This window comes from Hyla sarda, unplaced genomic scaffold, assembly GCF_029499605.1.
Source record: "Hyla sarda isolate aHylSar1 unplaced genomic scaffold, aHylSar1.hap1 scaffold_375, whole genome shotgun sequence".
Classification (NCBI taxonomy): domain Eukaryota; kingdom Metazoa; phylum Chordata; class Amphibia; order Anura; family Hylidae; genus Hyla; species Hyla sarda.
In genome coordinates, this window is record NW_026610394.1 from 113,106 (window position 1) to 134,925 (window position 21,820).

Genomic DNA, 21,820 nt, shown 5'->3' on the forward strand with positions numbered 1-21,820 from the left:
TTTCAATTTTTTTTATATCCACCATATTTATTTATATATTATGGTGTCCATCTCCATAACCTCAAATATATTTTATACATTTTATATCTTTATTTTTTCATAACCCATGTACATACAAATCTACATCTCTTCATTGTTATCTCAATATTATTTATTTTTATTTTTATGTACATCTTAATTTTATTTTTATGTACATCCTAATCCAAATTTTCAATAATTTACACCAACTATTAATTTTTATTAATTTTCTATAAATTTTTTATAAATTTTTTATTAATATGCGATTATCATCATATTTTCCATCAATGTTGTATAAATATGTGATCACTACCCACACATATCCAATAGATATATTCTATAATATACAATGAAATGTGTCCATATATTCAGATATTTACATCCACATATTAATTAATACATTTACATATCTATATATAACTAAACAGATAATAATATATCTGCACATCTGTATTTTTCCTATATTCTTTCCTCTCTTTTTCTTTTTCCCCTTTCACCTTATCCATGATTCCTTTTCCATGTTTTCCCTTCCTGAGATGAATGTCACATCACCATTTAGACACTATATAAGAAATGGGAACGTACCCTATAAATCAGATATTTTTATGCTACTGAAGAAAATGTCCGAGACATTGAAACACGTCTAGCCTATTATATATACTATATACCCTATTGCACAACAACCCCCGGACTGCCAAAATTAGTCATTCGCAACTGCTGGATACCCCCGCTTTGGAGACTACTGCAGCACGCGCGCACATAGTGTCGCGTTCGCACACGTAGAACGCCTTCTCCGACCCAGCTCCGATTCACCTCCATAGCCCCGACTTACCTGCGTGAGTCCCGGTCAATACCGCTACAGGCCGGACATCTGCCGTGCCGGCCCGGGACCCACAGATGCCAGAGAACCGCTCACCCTCCACACAGACGGGCAGAACACAAGACGCAGCCGTCCCCAGCACAGGACCCAGCCGCACCAGCCCGGGCAGAAGTATATCCTGCGGAGGGTGAGTGGTGCTGTGCGCCGACCATCACTACAAGCGCTACAGTAACACTGCGCTGTATAAGACATTCTGCTACCTGGCACTAGCACACCAGTGAACTGTATCTAAAACTGTACCACCAATCAACTGAATACAAAGTATACAAAAAGTATACAAATACATAAACTGTATCACCTACAGATATAGTACAATATAAAGACTGATGAACCACAATACTAGGGGATCACGTGCAATGGACAAACTGATACTTACAAATTGTGATACTGTTGTGATACCTTTCAGCATTTTATTACCTTATTGCTTTTATTACTAATATGTTATTTATTTTTTATCATATCCCATTCATACTAAGTTATACTGCCGTTCACCCCACACAAGGGCCCTGCTGAAGGTGACGACATATATTACCTTAATTAACCAATTAATAAATAGTTTATATACATTGTATCTCTTATCTCCTATCTGTTCTTCATCTATAGTACTTTAGAGGACTGGTTAATATAAATATTTTTATTTGATTTATATCACATACATTCTTCAGCTATAGGCCTTTTTGGGTGAAGGTAACACCGTTAACCTCAAGTACTTATATCTTTATCTCAGGTGAGCTACACATACTATTCATTTCTTACAGTAAAGAACCAGCCCCTGAGGGGACTATCCATAAATGTACAGCGTTTACAGTAAAGAACCAGCCCCTGAGGGGACTATTCATAAATGTACAGCGTTTACAGTAAAGAACCAGCCCCTGAGGGGACTATCCATAAATGTACAGCGTTTACAGTAAAGAACCAGCCCCTGAGGGGACTATCCATAAATGTACAGCGTTTACAGTAAAGAACCAGCCCCTGAGGGGACTATCCATAAATGTACAGCGTTTACAGTAAAGAACCAGCCCCTGAGGGGACTATCCATAAATGTACAGCGTTTACAGTAAAGAACCAGCCCCTGAGGGGACTATCCATAAATGTACAGCGTTTACAGTAAAGAACCAGCCCCTGAAGGGACTATCCATAAATGTACAGCGTTTACAGTAAAGAACCAGCCCCTGAGGGGACTATCCATAAATGTACAGCGTTTACAGTAAAGAACCAGCCCCTGAGGGGACTATCCATAAATGTACAGCGTTTACAGTAAAGAACCAGCCCCTGAGGGGACTATCCATAAATGTACAGCGTTTACAGTAAAGAACCAGCCCCTGAGGGGACTATCCATAAATGTACAGCGTTTACAGTAAAGAACCAGCCCCTGAGGGGACTATCCATAAATGTACAGCGTTTACAGTAAAGAACCAGCCCCTGAGGGGACTATCCATAAATGTACAGCGTTTACAGTAAAGAACCAGCCCCTGAGGGGACTATCCATAAATGTACAGCGTTTACAGTAAAGAACCAGCCCCTGAGGGGACTATCCATAAATGTACAGCGTTTACAGTAAAAGACACTAATATGGACCCCTGGGAAAACCAGTGCACACTGAGGCTGTAGATTGGGATGATATAGGACTGGTGTATAAACCACTCTAGAGACCCTGAGGACTGTGCCGGGTAACAATCAGACCCTGGAGGTTGATGCCCCCCCTTCCCCCATAGCCCTCCCCCTGATCAGTGAACCCTCCATACACTGAATATGTTGTCCATGTCCTGATCCTCCTCACCTTGCTCCTCTGGACATTGTACTATTTTATCCTTTGTAAGATTCCAGAGAAGGTCCTGGTCCCAGCGCAGGCTCCTCCGATGCTCCTTGTAGGGTCGGCTGTAGAGTGGTAGTGCCTTCATGGGGTAGGATCTTCTGACCACCCCATTACTGAATGAGTACCGATCCGGTAAGATAGTCTGTGAGTACCTGTCTATAGGGTCATCTGTGATCCAGGCCCTCAGCAGGACGTCTGTCACCTGAATGGGTCTCCTCAGGAAATAGTCCTCTCTGTAGACCATCTGGTCTGGGAAGTTCACCCGGATCTCTCGGGCCGACTCGGTGTCATCTGGGCTGCAAGTCCAACGCTTTTTATATATGCCCACCAGGGACTTTGTGAGAGACGAGGCTAAAATGTCAACATGGACCACCTGGTTCCTCTCACAATGATAGAAGACCACCAGGACTGGGCTCTTAGACACTTTCTGTGGGGGGCTGAGAAAGTCAATGAAGGATCTGCTCAGTGTGACCATCTGTATCCAACAGCACTGAAAAAAAAAATATAATGTTAGACATGTATCACTGTGATACACCTGAATGATAGGTGACACTATATACTGAGAATGAAAGGTGACACTATATACAGAGAATGATAAATGACACTATACAGAGAATGATAGGTGACACTATATACTGAGAATGATAGATGACACTATATACAGAGAATGATAAATGACACTATACAGAGAATGATAGGTGACACTATATACTGAGAATGATAGGTGACACTATATACAGAGAATGAAAGGTGACACTATATACTGAGAATGATAGGTGACACTATATATACTGAGAATGATAGGTGACACTATATACAGAGAATGATAGGTGACACTATATACTGAGAATGATAGGTGACACTATATACTGAGAATGATAGGTGACACTATATACTGAGAATGATAGGTGACACTATATACTGAGAATGATAGGTGACACTATATACTGAGAATGATAGGTGGCACTATATACTGAGAATGATAGATGACACTATACACTGAGAATGATAGGTGACACTATATATACTGAGAATGATAGGTGATACTATATATACTGAGAATGATAGGTGACACTATATATACTGAGAATGATAGGTGACACTATATATACTGAGAATGATAGGTGACACTATATACAGAGAATGATAGGTGACACTATATACAGAGAATGATAGGTGACACTATATACAGAGAATGATAGGTGACACTATACAGAGAATGATAGGTGACACTATATACTGAGAATGATAGATTACACTATATACAGAGAATGATAGGTGACACTATACACTGAGAATGATAGGTGACACTATATATACTGAGAATGATAGATGACACTATATACTGAGAATAATAGGTGACACTATATATACTGAGAAGGATAGGTGACACTATATATACTGAGAATGATAGGTGACACTATATACAGAGAATGATAAATGACACTATACAGAGAATGATAGGTGACACTATATACTGAGAATGATAGGTGACACTATATACAGAGAATGATAGGTGACACTATATACAGAGAATGAAAGGTGACACTATATACTGAGAATGATAGGTGACACTATATACTGAGAATGATAGGTGACACTATATACAGAGAATGATAGATGACTCTATATACTGAGAATGATAGGTGACACTATATACTGAGAATGATAGGTGACACTATATACAGAGAATGAAAGGTGACACTATATACTGAGAATGATAGGTGACACTATATACAGAGAATGATAGATGACTCTATATACTGAGAATGATAGGTGACACTATATACTGAGAATGATAGGTGACACTATATACAGAGAATGAAAGGTGACACTATATACTGAGAATGATAGGTGACACTATATATACTGAGAATGATAGGTGACACTATATACTGAGAATGATAGGTGACACTATATACCAAGAATGATAGGTGACACTATATACAGAGAATGATAGGTGACACTATATACAGAGAATGATAGGTGACACTATATACTGAAAATGATAGATGACACTATATATAGAGAATGATAAATGACACTATACAGAGATTGATAGGTGACACTATATACAGAGAATGATAGGTGACACTATATACAGAGAATGATAGGTGACACTATATACAGAGAATGATAGGTGACACTATATACAGAGAATGATAGGTGACACTATATACTGAGAATGATAGATGACACTATATACAGAGAATGATAAATGACACTATACAGAGAATGATAGGTGACACTATATACTGAGAATGATAGGTGACACTATATACTAAGAATGATAGATGACACTATATACTGAGAATGATAGGTGACACTATATACCGAGAATGATAGGTGACACTATATACCGAAAATGATAGGGGACACTATATACTGAGAATGATAGGTGACACTATATACTGAGAATGATAGGTGACACTATATACTGAGAATGATAGGTGACACTATACACTGAGAATGATAGGTGACACTATACACTGAGAATGATAGGTGACACTATATACTGAAAATGATAGGTGACACTATACACTGAGAATGATAGGTGACACTATATACAGAGAATGATAGGTGACACTATATACTGAGAACGATAGGTGACACTATATACTGAGAATGATAGGTGACACTATATACTGAGAACGATAGGTGACACTATATACTGAGAACGATAGGTGACACTATATACTGAGAATGATAGGTGACACTATACACTGAGAGTGATAGGTGACACTATATACTGAGAATGATAGGTGACACTATATACTGAGAATGATAGGTGACACTATATACTGAGAACGATAGGTGACACTATATACTGAGAATGATAGGTGACACTATATACTGAGAATGATAGGTGACACTATATACTGAAAATGATAGGTGACACTATATACAGAGAATGATAGGTGACACTATACACTGAGAGTTATAGGTGACACTATATACTGAGAATGATAGGTGACACTATATACTGAGAATGATAGGTGACACTATATACTGAGAACGATAGGTGACACTATATACTGAGAATGATAGGTGACACTATATACTGAGAATGATAGGTGACACTATATACTGAGAATGATAGGTGACACTATATACAGAGAATGATAGATGACTCTATATACTGAGAATGATAGGTGACACTATATACTAAGAATGATAGGTGACACTATATACAGAGAATGAAAGGTGACACTATATACTGAGAATGATAGGTGACACTATATATACTGAGAATGATAGGTGACACTATATACTGAGAATGATAGGTGACACTATATATACTGAGAATGATAGGTGACACTATACACTGAGAATGATAGTTGACACTATATACTGAGAATGATAGGTGACACTATATACTGAGAACGATGGGTGACACTATATACTGAGAATGATAGGTGACACTATATATACTGAGAATGATAGGTGACACTATATACTGAGAATGATAGGTGACACTATATACTGAGAATGATAGGTGACATGACATGGTGACATCCCTTTTCTTACCTGGCAGACGAGCACCCACAGAGTCTTCCTCGCTCCCCAGAATCCCATATTTTCTCTCTCTGTATAAGTTCTTGTAGTTTCCTCTGTTTAGTGTGCGGTGGTCCTGTGGACCACCATGCTCTATGTATGGAGAGTCCAGCACAGAGTTATAACATGTAGGATATGGCAGATTAGAGATCAGTGTGTGCAGGATTTAAGGATCAGTGATGATCTCCAGCGTCTCCGTATCCCTCAGTTATCAGGGTCACTTCTCACCTGTCCTGGTCACCTGTCATACACACAAGGCATTGTGAGACGTGGAGCTTCCTAAATCCCTAATGCCCTCAGGGGTTAATTCAACGTCAGAAATAAGTATTTGTTCAGTGACCTTAACCCTCCACTTCCTGGACAAGATATACTGACAATAAAGGAAGCACAAAGCATCTCCCTCCAACCCTCATCCATCTGGGGCCATCGCCATCTCTATAGGGGGAGCAGAGGCTATGGGGGGCACATAGGGTGACCCTAATACATTCTCAGCCATTCACCCAGCTTCCCCAGACCCCAGAATGTTAAATAGTTATAATGCAGAGCTATAAGAAGTAGTGCGGATCTCTTATAAAGAGGCAGAACTGCATTTATTGGCAGCCATGTGTGTTCTCACCCAGCTTTCCCAGGAGCAGATATAACCGAAAGGCGGCACAAACAGAATTTTCCGTATTAGTCGGTGACCAGTAGGTGACTGTTTCCTGGAGGTGTAATTGATAAATGTCTTGGAGGGAGTTAAGAGGATCTGACAGCCCAGATGTGACATGACAGGTGACACAGGTGAGCCCGGCCGCAGTGCGCACACTTACCTCTGCGCTGTTTGTCCAAGGGGTGTGAGATGTGAGCAAACACCAGATTGTGAGCTCCAGGACATGGCAAGAAACCAGCACAATGTCATGTATGTGTGCAGAAGATCCGTCACAGTGTGTCACTATGGAGAACCCAGACCCCAGGAGCTGACACTCTAAATTAAAGGGCCGGTGCGCTAATAAATAATGGATTAAAGGGGTACTCCGGTGGAAAACTTTTTTTTTAAATCAACAGGTGCCAGAAAGTTAAACAGATTTGTAAATTACTTCTATTAAAACATCTTAATCCTTCCAGTACTTATTAGCTGCTGAATACTACAGAAGAAATTATTTTCTTTTTGGAACACAGTGCTCTCTGCTGACATCATGACCACAGTGCTCTCTGCTGACATCTCTGTCCATTTTAAGAACTGTCCAGATTAGGAGAAAATCCCCATAGTAAACAATATGCTGTTCTGTACAGTTCCTAAAATGGACAGAGATGTCAGCAGAGAGCACTGTGTCCGTGATGTCAGCAGAGAGCTCTGTGTTCCAAAATAGAAAAGAATTTCCTCTGTAGTATTCAGCAGCTAATAAGTACTGGAAGGATTAAGATTTTTTAACAGAAGTAATTTACAAATCTGTTTAACTTTCTGGCACCAGTTGATTTAATTAAAAAAAAAAAAAAAAAAAAGTTTTCCATCGGAGTACCCCTTTAATGGAGAATCTGCAACTTCTATGGATTTTGGGGGTAGTTTCTTCGCTCTCATTGCTTATCTTGAGTATAAAGTGGTGAATTTTGTTTGCCTGAAAATATATCATGAATTTTTGCACAAGCGTGTGTCATATCGCGCTCTGTGCGCCATTTACGTTATTCGCCTGGTTTCTCAGTAGCGTTCAGTTTCGTGTTTAACTAAGATTCATCATTTGCAAATTTTTTTTTCTGTTAAAAGGTCGCAAACTTTGTACAAATAATTAATGGTGAGCACGAATATTCGTAAAGGGGAATTTTTATCGCAAATATCGGCACTTCGCGATTACGCCAATATTTAGAATATAGTGCTATATATTCGTAATGATGAATATTAGTTTTTTGTTTTTGTTGTTGTTTTCACATGCAAATTTTTATGCGAATTTTCGCATGGGGAAAAAGAAAAGTGAATGAACATAGCGAATATCCGAATTTCGCGAACATAGGACGAATAATCGTCAATATATTCGCGAAATATTGCAAATTCGAATATGGCCCCTGCCACTCATCGCTACAAATAATGTTGTTTACTCTGGTGCGGTGCCGTGCGGCGTCCATTGCTTCCGCGACGCCGTGTCTGTGGGGAGGCGCGGCCCTGGGACTGGTTTGAGTGGCATTGGGGCTGCTCGGCCAGTGGGTCGTTCCCCCTGGTCGCCGCTCAGTCCTGCGCCATTTTATGCGTTAGGGACCCGCTACTTACAGGTGGCCGTGACGGGGCGAGTGGGCTTGCACTTCATGAATTAGTGTTGGGCGCGAATATTCGCGGTGTGAATATTTATCGCAAATATCGCATATTCGCAAATATTGCGAATATAGCGCCATATATTCGCAATTACGAATATTCGCTTTTTTTTTTTTTTCACAGTACACATCGCAGTGATCATCCCTCCGTGCTTCCAGCTTGTGGTCTAAACAAGGCTTCCAATACTAGTTACTGTGTCAGACTGGCGCACGCGCGAAAATTCGCATATGCGAATATTCGCGAATATTGATCCCTCCCTTCCTTTAGCTTGTAGGCCAATGAGAATGATCATGGTTGCTGAAGATCACGCCAATTTTATAGGCGAAGGCGCATGCTCGTGCAGATTTTATAGCGCATAGTAAAAAAAAAGGCCGCGAATATGCGAATTTTGCGAATATATGACGAATAATTCATCCATATATTCGCGAAATATCGCGAATTCGAATATGGCCTATGCCGCTCAACGCTATTCATGATCATTACGTACACTAACGACCTGTAAGTTTAATTAATGTTGCTGAGAAGCATTAGATCAGTGGTCTCCAACCTGCGGACCTCCAGATGTTGCAAAATTACAACTCCCAGCATGCCCGGACAGCCAACGGCTGTCCGGGCATGCTGGGAGTTGTAGTTTTGCAACATCTGGAGGTCCGCAGGTTGGAGACCACTGCATTAGATCATTGTTCATGTTGTGGATGTGCGACCATGTCCGTTTTCTCTATTTTAATTCACTTTGTATAAATAAATACCGTATATGTGCAAAATATATTAAAATACGTAAAAATAAAAATTTTCACGCCATTTTTGTGGATGGATTTTGAGTTGTTTTTCTAGCTTTAAGGATGTCTAAATTTGGCGCCAATTTCTGAACGTTTTTGCCTAATTATTATTTTTTTTTTATTTGCGCTCTCTTCGTTTTTGTACGTACACTAACGACCTGTAACGACCTGTAAGTTTAATTAATGTTGCTGAGAAGCATTAGATCAGTGGTCTCCAACCTGCGGACCTCCAGATGTTGCAAAATTACAACTCCCAGCATGCCCGGACAGCCAACGGCTGTCCGGGCATGCTGGGAGTTGTAGTTTTGCAACATCTGGAGGTCCGCAGGTTGGAGACCACTGCATTAGATCATTGTTCATGTTGTGGATGTGCGACCATGTCCGTTTTCTCTATTTTAATTCACTTTGTATAAATAAATACCGTATATGTGCAAAATATATTAAAATACGTAAAAATAAAAATTTTCACGCCATTTTTGTGGATGGATTTTGAGTTGTTTTTCTAGCTTTAAGGATGTCTAAATTTGGCGCCAATTTCTGAACGTTTTTGCCTAATTATTATTTTTTTTTTATTTGCGCTCTCTTCGTTTTTGTATTATTGCACTATTATTGTGCGCGGATAAATTTGTCTAATTTATTATTTTCGTAGAATTAATTTCTGCGCAAAAAATTGTGCAAGTGTACTCCTCTTCTAAGTTCGGTGTTTCCAAACCAGGGTGCCTCCAGCTGTTGCAAAACTACAATTCCCAGCATGCCCGGACAGTTTTGAGACTTAGGTCAGTTTTTCCCAAGCAGGGGGCCTCCAGCTGTTGCAAAACTACAACTCCCAGCATGCCCGGACAGCCAAAGGCTGTCCGGGCATGCTGGGAGTTGTAGTTTTCCAACAGTTGGAGACACCCTGGTTGGGAAACACGGCTTTAGGTAGTGTATAATGCGGCAAGTACATTGTTTCCCCCATTGCGCATCCTTTTATAAACTTGCGCAATTACCCCACAAGATAAGTGACGCGAATATATTGCACAAATTTTCACGCAAATTATATATCCCCTTTTTGCAAATTTTTTTCCAGAATTTTATGCCGTGTGTTTCAGTTGCGTAAAGAAAAAAAAAATTGTGCAAGTGTACTCCTCTCCTAAGTTCGGTGTTTCCCAACCACGGTGCCTCCAGCTGTTGCAAAGCTACAACCCCCAGCATGTCAGGACAGCCTTTGGTTGTCTGGACATGCTGGGAGTTGTAGTTTTGTGACATCTAGAATTTCACAGTTTTGAGACTTAGGTTAGTTTTTCCCCAAGCATGGTGCCTCCAGCTGTTGCAAAACTACCACTGCCAGCATGCCCCGGACGGCCAAAGGCAGTCCGGGCATGCTGGGAGCTGTAGTTTTCCAACAGCTGGAGGCACCCTGGTTGGGAAACACTGCTTTAGGTGGTGTATAATGTGGCAAGTACATTGTTTCCCTCATTGCGCATCCTTTTATAAATGTGCGCAATTACCCCAAGAGATAAGTGACGCAAATGAGAAGAAATATTGCGCACATTTTCACGAAAATGATATATCTCCTTTTCGCGATTTTTTGGGGGAATTTTATGCCGTGTGTTTCAGTTGTGCAAAGAAAAAAAATTTGCTTTTCTGTCACATGATCTTAACGCTTCCTATTTAGCGAAGTTGCATATAATAGATGTGTCTAAAAAGATGTGACTTAAAGGGGTACTCCGGTGAAAAACTTTTTTTTTTTTTTTAAATCAACTGGTGCCTGAAAGTTAAACAGATTTGTAAATTACTTTTATTAAAAAATCTTAATCCTTCCTGTACTTATTAGCTGCTGAATACCACAGCGGAAATTCTTTTCTTTTTGAAACACAGAGCTCTCTGCTGACATCACGAGCACAGTGCTCTCTGCTGACATCTCTGTCCATTTTAGGAACTGTCCAGGGTAAAAGGAAATCCCCATAGCAAACATATGCTGCTCTGGACAGTTCATAAAATGGACAGAGATGTCAGCAGAGAGCACTGTGCTTGTGATGTCAGCAGAGAGCTCTGTGTTTCAAAAAGAAAAGAATTTCCGCTGTGGTATTCAGCAGCTAATAAGTACAGGAGGGATTAAGATTTTTTAATATAAGTAATTTACAAATCTGTTTAACTTTCTGGCACCAGTTGATTTAAAAAAAAAAAAAAAAGTTTTTCACCGGAGTACCCCTTTAAACTGGCCACCCCACCACCATATAATTGATAAATATCTCCAAAAAGTCAACAACAGAAAATATAGTGCAGCCTGTGCCAGAAAACAGGAACACATTCTTCCTTATTTTCTTGCTGTAAGTGAACGGGACCATACACGGATTAAAGGGGTACTCCGGTGGAAAACTTTTTGTTTTTTTAATCAACTGGTGCCAGAAAGTTAAACAGATTTGTAAATTACTTGTATTAAAAAATCTTAATCCTTCCAGTACTTATTAGCGACTGTATACTACAGATGCTTTTATTTTTGGATTTCTCTTCTGTCACGCCCACGGTGCTCTCTGCTGACCTCTGTTGTCCATTTTAGGAACTGGTCCAGAGTAGGAGAAAATCCCCATAGCAAACATATGTTGTTCTGGACAGTTCCTAAAATGGACAGCAGAGGTCAGCAGAGAGCACTGTGGTCATCACAGAAGAGAAATCCAAAAAGAAAAGCATTTCCTCTGTAGTATACAGCTGCTAATAAGTACTGAAAGGATTAAGAATTTTTAATAGAAGTAATTTACAAATATGTTTTATAATATAATATATATATATTACACTTTATCACAATCATCTAAGAGGTAAATACAGCAGCAACAGGGATCTTTCTCCTGTCCTGATAGTTTGTTACAATGTATCAGTGCAGCTGTAGAGTTCAGGCTCCAGACCTGATACAATAGTAAAAATCAGGAAAATATGTTCAGCCTCAAGATGGACCCAAAAATGTTTCCATTCACTGACAGCAAGCAGAGACCTTGAAATGGTTATAAATTGCAATACAAGGTTTATGGGAGATTTCCAGAGCTTCATTATATGGTGAATGAACCTCACGGTAACACGGTACTGGCCCTTTAACCAGGTGTTAATCCGTCAGCGCACACACAGGTACACAGGACGCCACCACAGCTCACCCGGCTCTGCGTCCTCTCTGTCCCGGATCCCTCATCCTGTTTACCTGCAGGAGGAGGGACACAAAGCTTCTCCCAAGACCAGGAGTCACGTCACACGATGTCCCTAACAATGGACACCCAAACACCCATCAGGTGCATCTACACGGGGGGCCACAAAACTCTGCAGCCCCCGTAATGGAATTCTGCTTCCAACTGGAAGTGGACACCATACTACAGGGTCACCAGGGAGAGGAGACTATCCTACAGGGTCACCAGGGAGAGGAGACTATCCTACAGGGTCACCAGGGAGAGGAGACTATCCTACAGGGTCACCAGGGAGAGGAGACTATCCTACAGGGTCACCAGGGAGAGGAGACTATCCTACAGGGTCACCAACGACAGGAGACTATCCTACAGGGTCACCAGGGAGAGGAGACTATCCTACAGGGTCACCAGGGAGAGGAGACTATCCTACAGGGTCACCAGGGAGAGGAGACTATCCTACAGGGTCAACAGGGAGAGGAGACTATCCTACAGGGTCACCAGGGAGAGGAGACTATCCTACAGGGTCACCAGGGAGAGGAGACTATCCTACAGGGTCACCAACGACAGGAGACTATCCTACAGTGTCACCAGGGAGAGGAGACTATCCTACAGTGTCACCAGGGAAAGGAGACTATCCTACAGTGTCACCAGGGAGAGGAGACTATTCTACAGGGTCACCAGGGAGAGGAGACTATCCTACAGGGTCACCAGGGAGAGGAGACTATCCTACAGGGTCACCAGGGAGAGGAGACTATCCTACAGGGTCACCAGGGAGAGGAGACTATCCTACAGGGTCACCAGGGAGAGGAGACTATCCTACAGGGTCACCAGGGAGAGGAGACTATCCTACAGGGTCACCAACGACAGGAGACTATCCTACAGGGTCACCAACGACAGGAGACTATCCTACAGGGTCACCAGGGAGAGGAGACTATCCTACAGTGTCACCAGGGAGAGGAGACTATCCTACAGGGTCACCAGGGAGAGGAGACTATCCTACAGGGTCACCAGGGAGAGGAGACTATCCTACAGGGTCACCAGGGAGAGGAGACTATCCTACAGGGTCACCAACGACAGGAGACTATCCTACAGGGTCATCAGGGAGAGGAGACTATCCTACAGGGTCACCAGGGAGAGGAGACTATCCTACAGGGTCACCAGGGAGAGGAGACTATCCTACAGGGTCACCAGGGAGAGGAGACTATCCTACAGGGTCACCAGGGAGAGGAGACTATCCTACAGGGTCACCAACGACAGGAGACTATTCTACAGGGTCACCAGGGAGAGGAGACTATCCTACAGTGTCACCAGGGAGAGGAGACTATCCTACAGGGTCACCAGGGAGAGGAGACTATCCTACAGGGTCACCAGGTAGAGGAGACTATCCTACAGGGTCACCAGGGAGAGGAGACTATCCTACAGGGTCACCAACGACAGGAGACTATCCTACAGGGTCATCAGGGAGAGGAGACTATCCTACAGGGTCACCAGGGAGAGGAGACTATCCTACAGGGTCACCAACGACAGGAGACTATCCTACAGGGTCACCAGGGAGAGGAGACTATCCTACAGGGTCACCAGGGAGAGGAGACTATCCTACAGGGTCACCATGGAGAGGAGACTATCCTACAGGGTCACCAGGGAGAGGAGACTATCCTACAGGGTCACCAGGGAGAGGAGACTATCCTACAGGGTCATTAGGGAGAGGAGACTATCCTACAGGGTCACCAGGGAGAGGAGACTATCCTACAGAGTCATAAGGAGAGGAGACTATCCTACAGGGTCACCAGCGAGATGAGACTATCCTAAAGGGTCATCAGGGAGAGGAGACTATCCTACAGGGTCACCAGCAAGATGAGACTATCCTACAGGGTCACCAGGGAGAGGAGACTATCCTACAGGGTCACCAGGGAGAGGAGACTATCCTACAGGGTCACCAGGGAGAGGAGACTATCCTACAGGGTCACCAGGGAGAGGAGACTATCCTACAGGGTCACCAGGGAGAGGAGACTATCCTACAGGGTCACCAACGACAGGAGACTATCCTACAGGGTCACCAGGGAGAGGAGACTATCCTACAGGGTCACCAGGGAGAGGAGACTATCCTACAGGGTCACCAGGGAGAGGAGACTATCCTACAGGGTCACCAACGACAGGAGACTATCCTACAGTGTCACCAGGGAGAGGAGACTATCCTACAGTGTCACCAGGGAGAGGAGACTATCCTACAGTGTCACCAGGGAGAGGAGACTATTCTACAGGGTCACCAGGGAGAGGAGACTATCCTACAGGGTCACCAGGGAGAGGAGACTATCCTACAGGGTCACCAGGGAGAGGAGACTATCCTACAGGGTCACCAGGGAGAGGAGACTATCCTACAGGGTCACCAGGGAGAGGAGACTATCCTACAGGGTCACCAACGACAGGAGACTATCCTACAGGGTCACCAGGGAGAGGAGACTATCCTACAGTGTCACCAGGGAGAGGAGACTATCCTACAGGGTCACCAGGGAGAGGAGACTATCCTACAGGGTCACCAGGGAGAGGAGACTATCCTACAGGGTCACCAGGGAGAGGAGACTATCCTACAGGGTCACCAACGACAGGAGACTATCCTACAGGGTCATCAGGGAGAGGAGACTATCCTACAGGGTCACCAGGGAGAGGAGACTATCCTACAGGGTCACCAACGACAGGAGACTATCCTACAGGGTCACCAGGGAGAGGAGACTATCCTACAGGGTCACCAGGGAGAGGAGACTATCCTACAGGGTCACCATGGAGAGGAGACTATCCTACAGGGTCACCAGGGAGAGGAGACTATCCTACAGGGTCACCAGGGAGAGGAGACTATCCTACAGGGTCATTAGGGAGAGGAGACTATCCTACAGGGTCACCAGGGAGAGGAGACTATCCTACAGGGTCATAAGGAGAGGAGACTATCCTACAGGGTCATCAGGGAGAGGAGACTATCCTACAGGGTCACCAGCAAGATGAGACTATCCTACAGGGTCATCAGGGAGAGGAGACTATCCTACAGGGTCATAAGGAGAGGAGAGTATCCTACAAGGTCACCAGCGAGATGAGACTATCCTACAGGGTGATCAGGGAGAGGAGACTATCCTACAGGGTCATCAGGGAGAGGAGACTATCCTACAGGGTCATCAGGGAGAGGAGACTATCCTACAGGGTCATTAGGGAGAGGAGACTATCCTACAGGGTCACCAGGGAGAGGAGACTATCCTACAGGGTCATCAGGGAGAGGAGACTAGTTCCTCAAAGGCAGGTCCCTGGAGCTGTCCCAGAAGCAACTGTATCTGTTGATGAGGAGAAAGTGCATAAAACCCGAAGATGCTGCAAATCGTCTTCCTAAAGTCTCTCAACATGAAGGGATCTACGCTGTACGTGGGAAGAACAGGGTTTCCCAGGAAGACAGGTGCAGCAACAGGGGCTCCCAACATGTGGGGAACAGCTGGGGATGAAGGTGGATCTGGACTTGCTTGGGGTGAAGGTCTTGCCGTTGGTGCCGCAGGAAGACTACGTCGTTGTCGGTCAGGCAGCATCGGTATGGGTGGCAGCATTCTTCTGACTTGCGGTGGGGACCTCATTGGCGGGGCCCCAGGAGCACCACCTTCCTGTTGGTCAAGTGGCGGTGATGGAGTTGCAGGCTCTGACATTCTTTTATTGAGTGCGCTGGCCCTTTAAATGAAGCTTGGATCTGTATGTCCCCGACTTTGGGCTCCAGCAAGATGGCCGCCACCACACCGCAGACTTCGGTGGGCGGAGTTTCTGGATCCCTCTCGCGGGAAGGCGTAGCGCCAGTTTTAACTCTTTTCAACGCGTATTGCAGCTCCGCTGTACTCTTCGCCTCCCCCTTTACTTTTCGCGTGGCCCCCTTGTAATTTGCACCATACGCACCGCTCTTGTACACGATAATGCGGTCTGCGAGACATGAATAAAGTCCGTTACTTTCTGGGGGGGGGGGAGAGTACAATTTCACTAGTGGCAACAGCAGTACGCACACACCTGAATCCTGTTCGTGACGCCAAATAGAGTTGTGGTGGAGGAGAGGATACTGTCTTGTGGGAGTGTAGGGTAATTAGGGTGTTGCTGTTCAGGATAGTTAAAGGCGCTGTTAACCCTTGTCACTTGTGACGCCAGGGTGAGGGTTAAATGCTGTGTTTCTTGATAGGCCTATTGCCACCCTTCCCAAGAGCAATAGGTGATGCAGAAATAAAGGATTGTCCACAACCGCTGTTAACTGAAAACTTGCCGGAACTTTTACTGAAGAATTTCTCAGAGTCTCTATAGATATAGCTGAGCAGCGATTGACAGTCGGTTGGGATCAGATAAGCCCAATTCAGCTTCTTAAGAATTATATAGCAGAGATCCGCTGGATTTAGGGGAGTATTTAGGTCCAGTGATCTTGCGGGGAGTAGCGGGGAATTGCTTAGTCTATCCGCTATGTTAGAGGCCGAGGCCGCAAGGCTTTGGCCTAATAAATCGTCTTGTAAGCTGCGGAGGTCCTACCTCTTCCAGAGTCAGCAACCCAAGAGAGGGATCAAGATGGCGCGGGTCCCTTATATGGGCAGGGGTTGGCCGTTTTGGATTGGTCCGTAACGACTGTCACTCACCGTTACAGTGCATTGTGGGTAAACATGTCACGGGAACCTCCAAAGGTCCTGTAGCAAAACCATAGAGTTCTAACCTAATCACGTGACCCGCAGGTCCTGCTACGCTGCAAACAGGTAAATATATATATATACATATCTATCCTTATACTTCTATTTATATTGATAAGAACTGCTATATAGTAATCGACTAAGTGTGAGGTGACAAGGGGAAAACTACAAAAGAGGGACCCCGACGTCCTAGGTACTCTGACTATGGGGACCTCTATATAGGTAACGTATACAATACGGTACCAGGACACCACACTATCCTACAGGGTCACCAGGGAGAGGAGACTATCCTACAGGGTCACAAGGGAGATGAGACTATTCTACAGGGTCACCAGGGAATGGAGGCTATGTTACAGAGCCCCCGCGGAGTAGAGACTATCCTAAAAGATCACCAGAGAGTAGAGGCTATCCTACAGAGCCACCAGGGAGTATCTCCTATCCTAAGAGATCACCAGGGAGTAGAGGCTATCCTACAGGGTTACTAGAGAGTGGAGGCAATCTTATAGGGTCACTAGTGAATGGAGGCTATTCTACAGGTCACTAGGAAGTAGAGGCTATCCTACATGGTCACCAGGAAGTGGAGACTATTCTACAGGGTCACCTGGGACAGGATACTATTCTACAGGTTCACCAGGGAGTGGAGACTATCCTATTGGATCACCAGGGAGTGGAGACTATCCTACAGGGTCTCCAGGGAGTAGACATTATCCAACAGGGTCATCAGGTAGTAGAGACTATCCTATAGGGTCACAAGGGATTGGAGACTATCCTACAGGGTCACCAGGGAGAGGAGACTATTCTACAGGGTCATTAGGGAGAGAAGGCTATCCTACAGGGTCATCAGGGAATAGAGACTATCCCACAGTGTTACTAGAGAGTGGAGGCTATCCTACAGGGTCACTATGGAATGGAGGATATCCTACAGGTCACTAGGAAGTAGAGGCTATCCTACATGGTCACCAGGAAGTGAAGACTATACTATAGGGTCACTAGGAAGTGGAGACTATCCTACAGAGTCACCTGGGACTGGATACTATCCTACAGGTTCACCAGGGAGTGGAGACTATCCTACAGGGTCACCAGGTAGAGGAGACTATCCTACAGGGTCACCAGGGAGTAGACATTATCCAACAGGGTCATCAGGTAGTAGATACTATCCTATAGGGTCACCAGGGATTGGAGACTATCCTACAGGGTCACCAGGGAGAGGAGACTATTCTACAGGGTCATCAGGGAGAGGAGGCTATCCTACAGGGTCATCAGGGAATAGAGACTATCCCACAGGGTTACTAGAGAGACTGGAGGCTATCCTACAGGCTCACTATGGAATGGAGGCTATCCTACAGGTCACTAGGAAGTAGAGGCTATCCTACATGGTCACCAGGAAGTGAAGACTATCCTATAGGGTCACTAGGAAGTGGAGACTATCCTACAGGGTCACCTGGGACTGGATACTATCCTACAGGGTCACCGGGGAGTGGAGACTATGCTACAGGGTTACTAGAGAGTGAAGGCTATACTACAGGGTCGCTAGGGAATGGAGGCCATCCTACAGGTCACTAGGAAGTAGAGGCTATCCTACATGGTCACCAGGAAGTGAAGACTATACTATAGGGTCACTAGGAAGTGGAGACTATCCTATAGGGTCACCTGGGACTGGATACTATCCTACAGGTTCACCAGGGAGTGGAGACTATCTTACATCGTCACCAGGGAGAGGAGACTATCCTACAGGGTCACCAGGGAGTGGAGACTATCTTACATCGTCACCAGGGAGAGGAGACTATCCTTCAGGGTTACCAGGGAGTGGAGACTATCCTACATGGTAACCAGGGAGAGGAGACTATCCTACACAGTCACTAGGGAGTAGAGACTATCCTACAGGGTAACCAGAGAGTGGAGACTATCCTACAGGTTCACCAGGGAGAGGAGATTATCCTAAAGGGTCACCAGGGAAAGTAGACTATCCTACAGGGTCACCAGGGAGTAGAGACTATCATACAGGGTCACCATGGAGAGGAGACTATCCTACAGGGTCAAAGTGAGAGGAGACTATCCTACAGGGTCACCAGGGAGGGGAGACTATCCTACAGGGTCACCAGGGAGATGAGAATATCCTACAGGGTCGACAGGGAGAGGAGACTATCCTACAGGGTCACCAGGGATTGGAGACTATCCTACAGAGTCACCAGGGAGAGGAGACTATCCTACAGGGACACCAGGGAGAGGAGACTATCCTACAGGGACACCAGGGAGAGGAGACTATTCTACAGGGTCGACAGGGAATGGAGGCTATCTTACAGAGCCTCCGGGGAGTAGAGACTATCCTAAAAGATCACCAGAGAGTAGAGGCTATCCTACAGGGTCATCAGGGAATAGAGACTACCCTACAGGGTTACTAGAGAGCAAAGGCTATCCTACAGGGTCACTAGGGAATGGAGGCTATCCTACAGGTCACTAGGAAGTAGAGGCTATCCTACATGGTCACCAGGAAGTGAATACTATCCTATAGGGTCACTAGGAAGTGGAGACTATCCTACAGGATCACCTGGGACTGGATACTATCCTACAGGGTCACAAGGGAGTGGAGACTATGCTACAGGGTCACCAGGGAGAAGAAACGATCGTACAGGGTCACCAGGGAGAGATGGCTATCCTACAGGGTCACGAGGGAGAGGAGACTATCCTACAGGGTAACCAGGGAGTGGAGACTATCCTACAGGGTAACCAGGGAGTGGAGCCAATCCTACAGGGTCACCAGAGAGTGGAGACTATCCTACAGGGTCACCAGAGAGTGGAGACAATCCTACAGGGTCACCAGGGAGGGGAGACTATCCTACAGGGTCACCAGGCAGAGGAGACTGTGGTGTCCCAGTACCGCATTCTGTACGGTACTCATTTCCTTATGGGTCCCCATAGCCAGAGTCCCTAGGACGTAGGGATCCCTGTAATCTAGTCTACCCCTAGTCGCCTCTATTCTAATGTATAATCAGCAAAGGCCATATCTCCATAAGAAGTTCAACACCTTGGAGGTGGGTGAAATTGTGGAGTACACCCCCGTCCAGAGCCTTCGTGGAACAGTGAGAGTTTGCCAATTCCTCAGGTACCAATGAAAGGGTCATGGGTTGCTCCTAATTTGGAGATGGTGCTCAAGCCCTATTGCCCCACTATGATCCCGGCTAGTAAGCCTATAACCCCTTCTCAAGCTGCCTTCCACCACTCTATCCTCACCAAGTGGGTGTGGCAAAGCTATGTCAAGTCTGATCCTGCCCCTGATGTTGGCAGATATAGGGGAACCAAGAGAGGCACAAGTACAAGAGCGAAGAAGAACATCTTCTAAAGAGACTCTAAAGTAATGTCTATGTAGAGTCTCTCTGGCAAAAAGCCAATGTACCCTATCGAATGCCTTCTCCGCATCCAAGGAAAGGAGCAGAGAAGGCACTCGGTTCAAACTCGCAACTGAAATCAGATCCACCACCCTCCTGATACCATCCTCAGCTAAGCGCCCCTTTACAAAACCCACCTGATCCTTATTTATGACCTCAGGGAGATGTTGAGAAAGCCTATTGGCCAAAACTTTAGCATAGAGTTTGACGTCCACATTCAATAACGATATTGGCCGTAAGTTAGTCGGCCAATCAGGGGTTTTACCTGCTTTAGGCAAGGTGGCTATAGTGGCTTTAACCATCTCGGGAGGGAAGCTGTTACCATTTAAAATACTATTGAACATGGAAACCAAATGAGGTAGCAAGATTGGGGACATTAGTTTATAATACTCGGCATTGAAGCCATCTGGACCAGGGGATTTCCCCTTTTTTAGGGAATCAATAGTTTTGCCTATTTCATCTAAAGTAAAAGGCTGGGAGAGTAATTTAGCTTTGTCATGGGGGAGGGAATTTAAACTACAGGTTTGCAAGTATTCACGTATTTGTGATATATTGGGCTGGGGAACGCTATGGTCCCTATTTAAATTATAGAGATCACTATAGAATTCGCTTATTTTGTCAGCTATTTTTTGTGGGTGTGTTATATTTGGAGAACCGTCAGGAGGCCTCAAGAAAGGGAGTCCATTTTTAGATTGTCTATGTTTCACTAGTTTAGCCATAAGACTAGTTGGTCTATTTAAGTTTTGATAATAAGTCGTTCTGGACCTCCTTACGTATTTGTCAAATTTTTTCTTGTAATAGTTTAGCGAGATTTAAACGTTGGATCCTGAGGGAGAGCAAAGTGTCAAGCTTTGAGGTATTCGATTTATGCTCTGTTTCTAGTTTTTTAATACTTTCCAGTGTTGATGTAATGTCTTTATTGTATAATGTTTTAGCTCTGGCGGTTTGTCTTAGTAAAATGCCTCTAGCGAAGGCTTTATGAGTGCACCACAAGACAGTCGGATCAGAAACCGAAGGTTCGTTTGTCCCAAAGAACTCAATCAGTTCACTCTTCATTACGTCAAGTGTCAGGATTATTCAGGACAAATGAATTAACCCTCCATTGATAAACATTAGAAGGGAAGTTAGATATATTAATAAGCATAAAAAGTGGAGCATGGTCTGACCACGAAATAGTTCTAATATCACATTTAATAACGTCTTTGATGGACCAAATGTTCGTGACAAAATAATCGATCCTCGTGTAGGTGTTGTGAGGTATCGAATAGTAG

At 44.4% G+C, this 21,820-nt stretch overlaps 1 protein-coding gene across 1 annotated transcript in view; it reads right to left on the reverse strand.

The window, feature by feature from the left end:
* Positions 1 to 21,605, reverse strand: part of LOC130332322 (protein sel-1 homolog 3-like) — a gene marked incomplete at its 3' end in the record, with an annotated part of 117,463 nt that extends 95,858 nt beyond the window's left edge. Inside the window, exons 1-3 of the mRNA XM_056553739.1 lie at positions 21,443 to 21,605; positions 20,558 to 21,009; positions 2,679 to 3,204 (exon numbers count right to left, since the gene is read on the reverse strand). Coding sequence (XP_056409714.1) covers positions 2,679 to 3,204; positions 20,558 to 21,009; positions 21,443 to 21,605 — 1,141 coding nt within the window. The remainder of the gene's footprint in view (positions 1 to 2,678; positions 3,205 to 20,557; positions 21,010 to 21,442) is intronic.
* Positions 21,606 to 21,820: the final 215 nt, after the last annotated feature.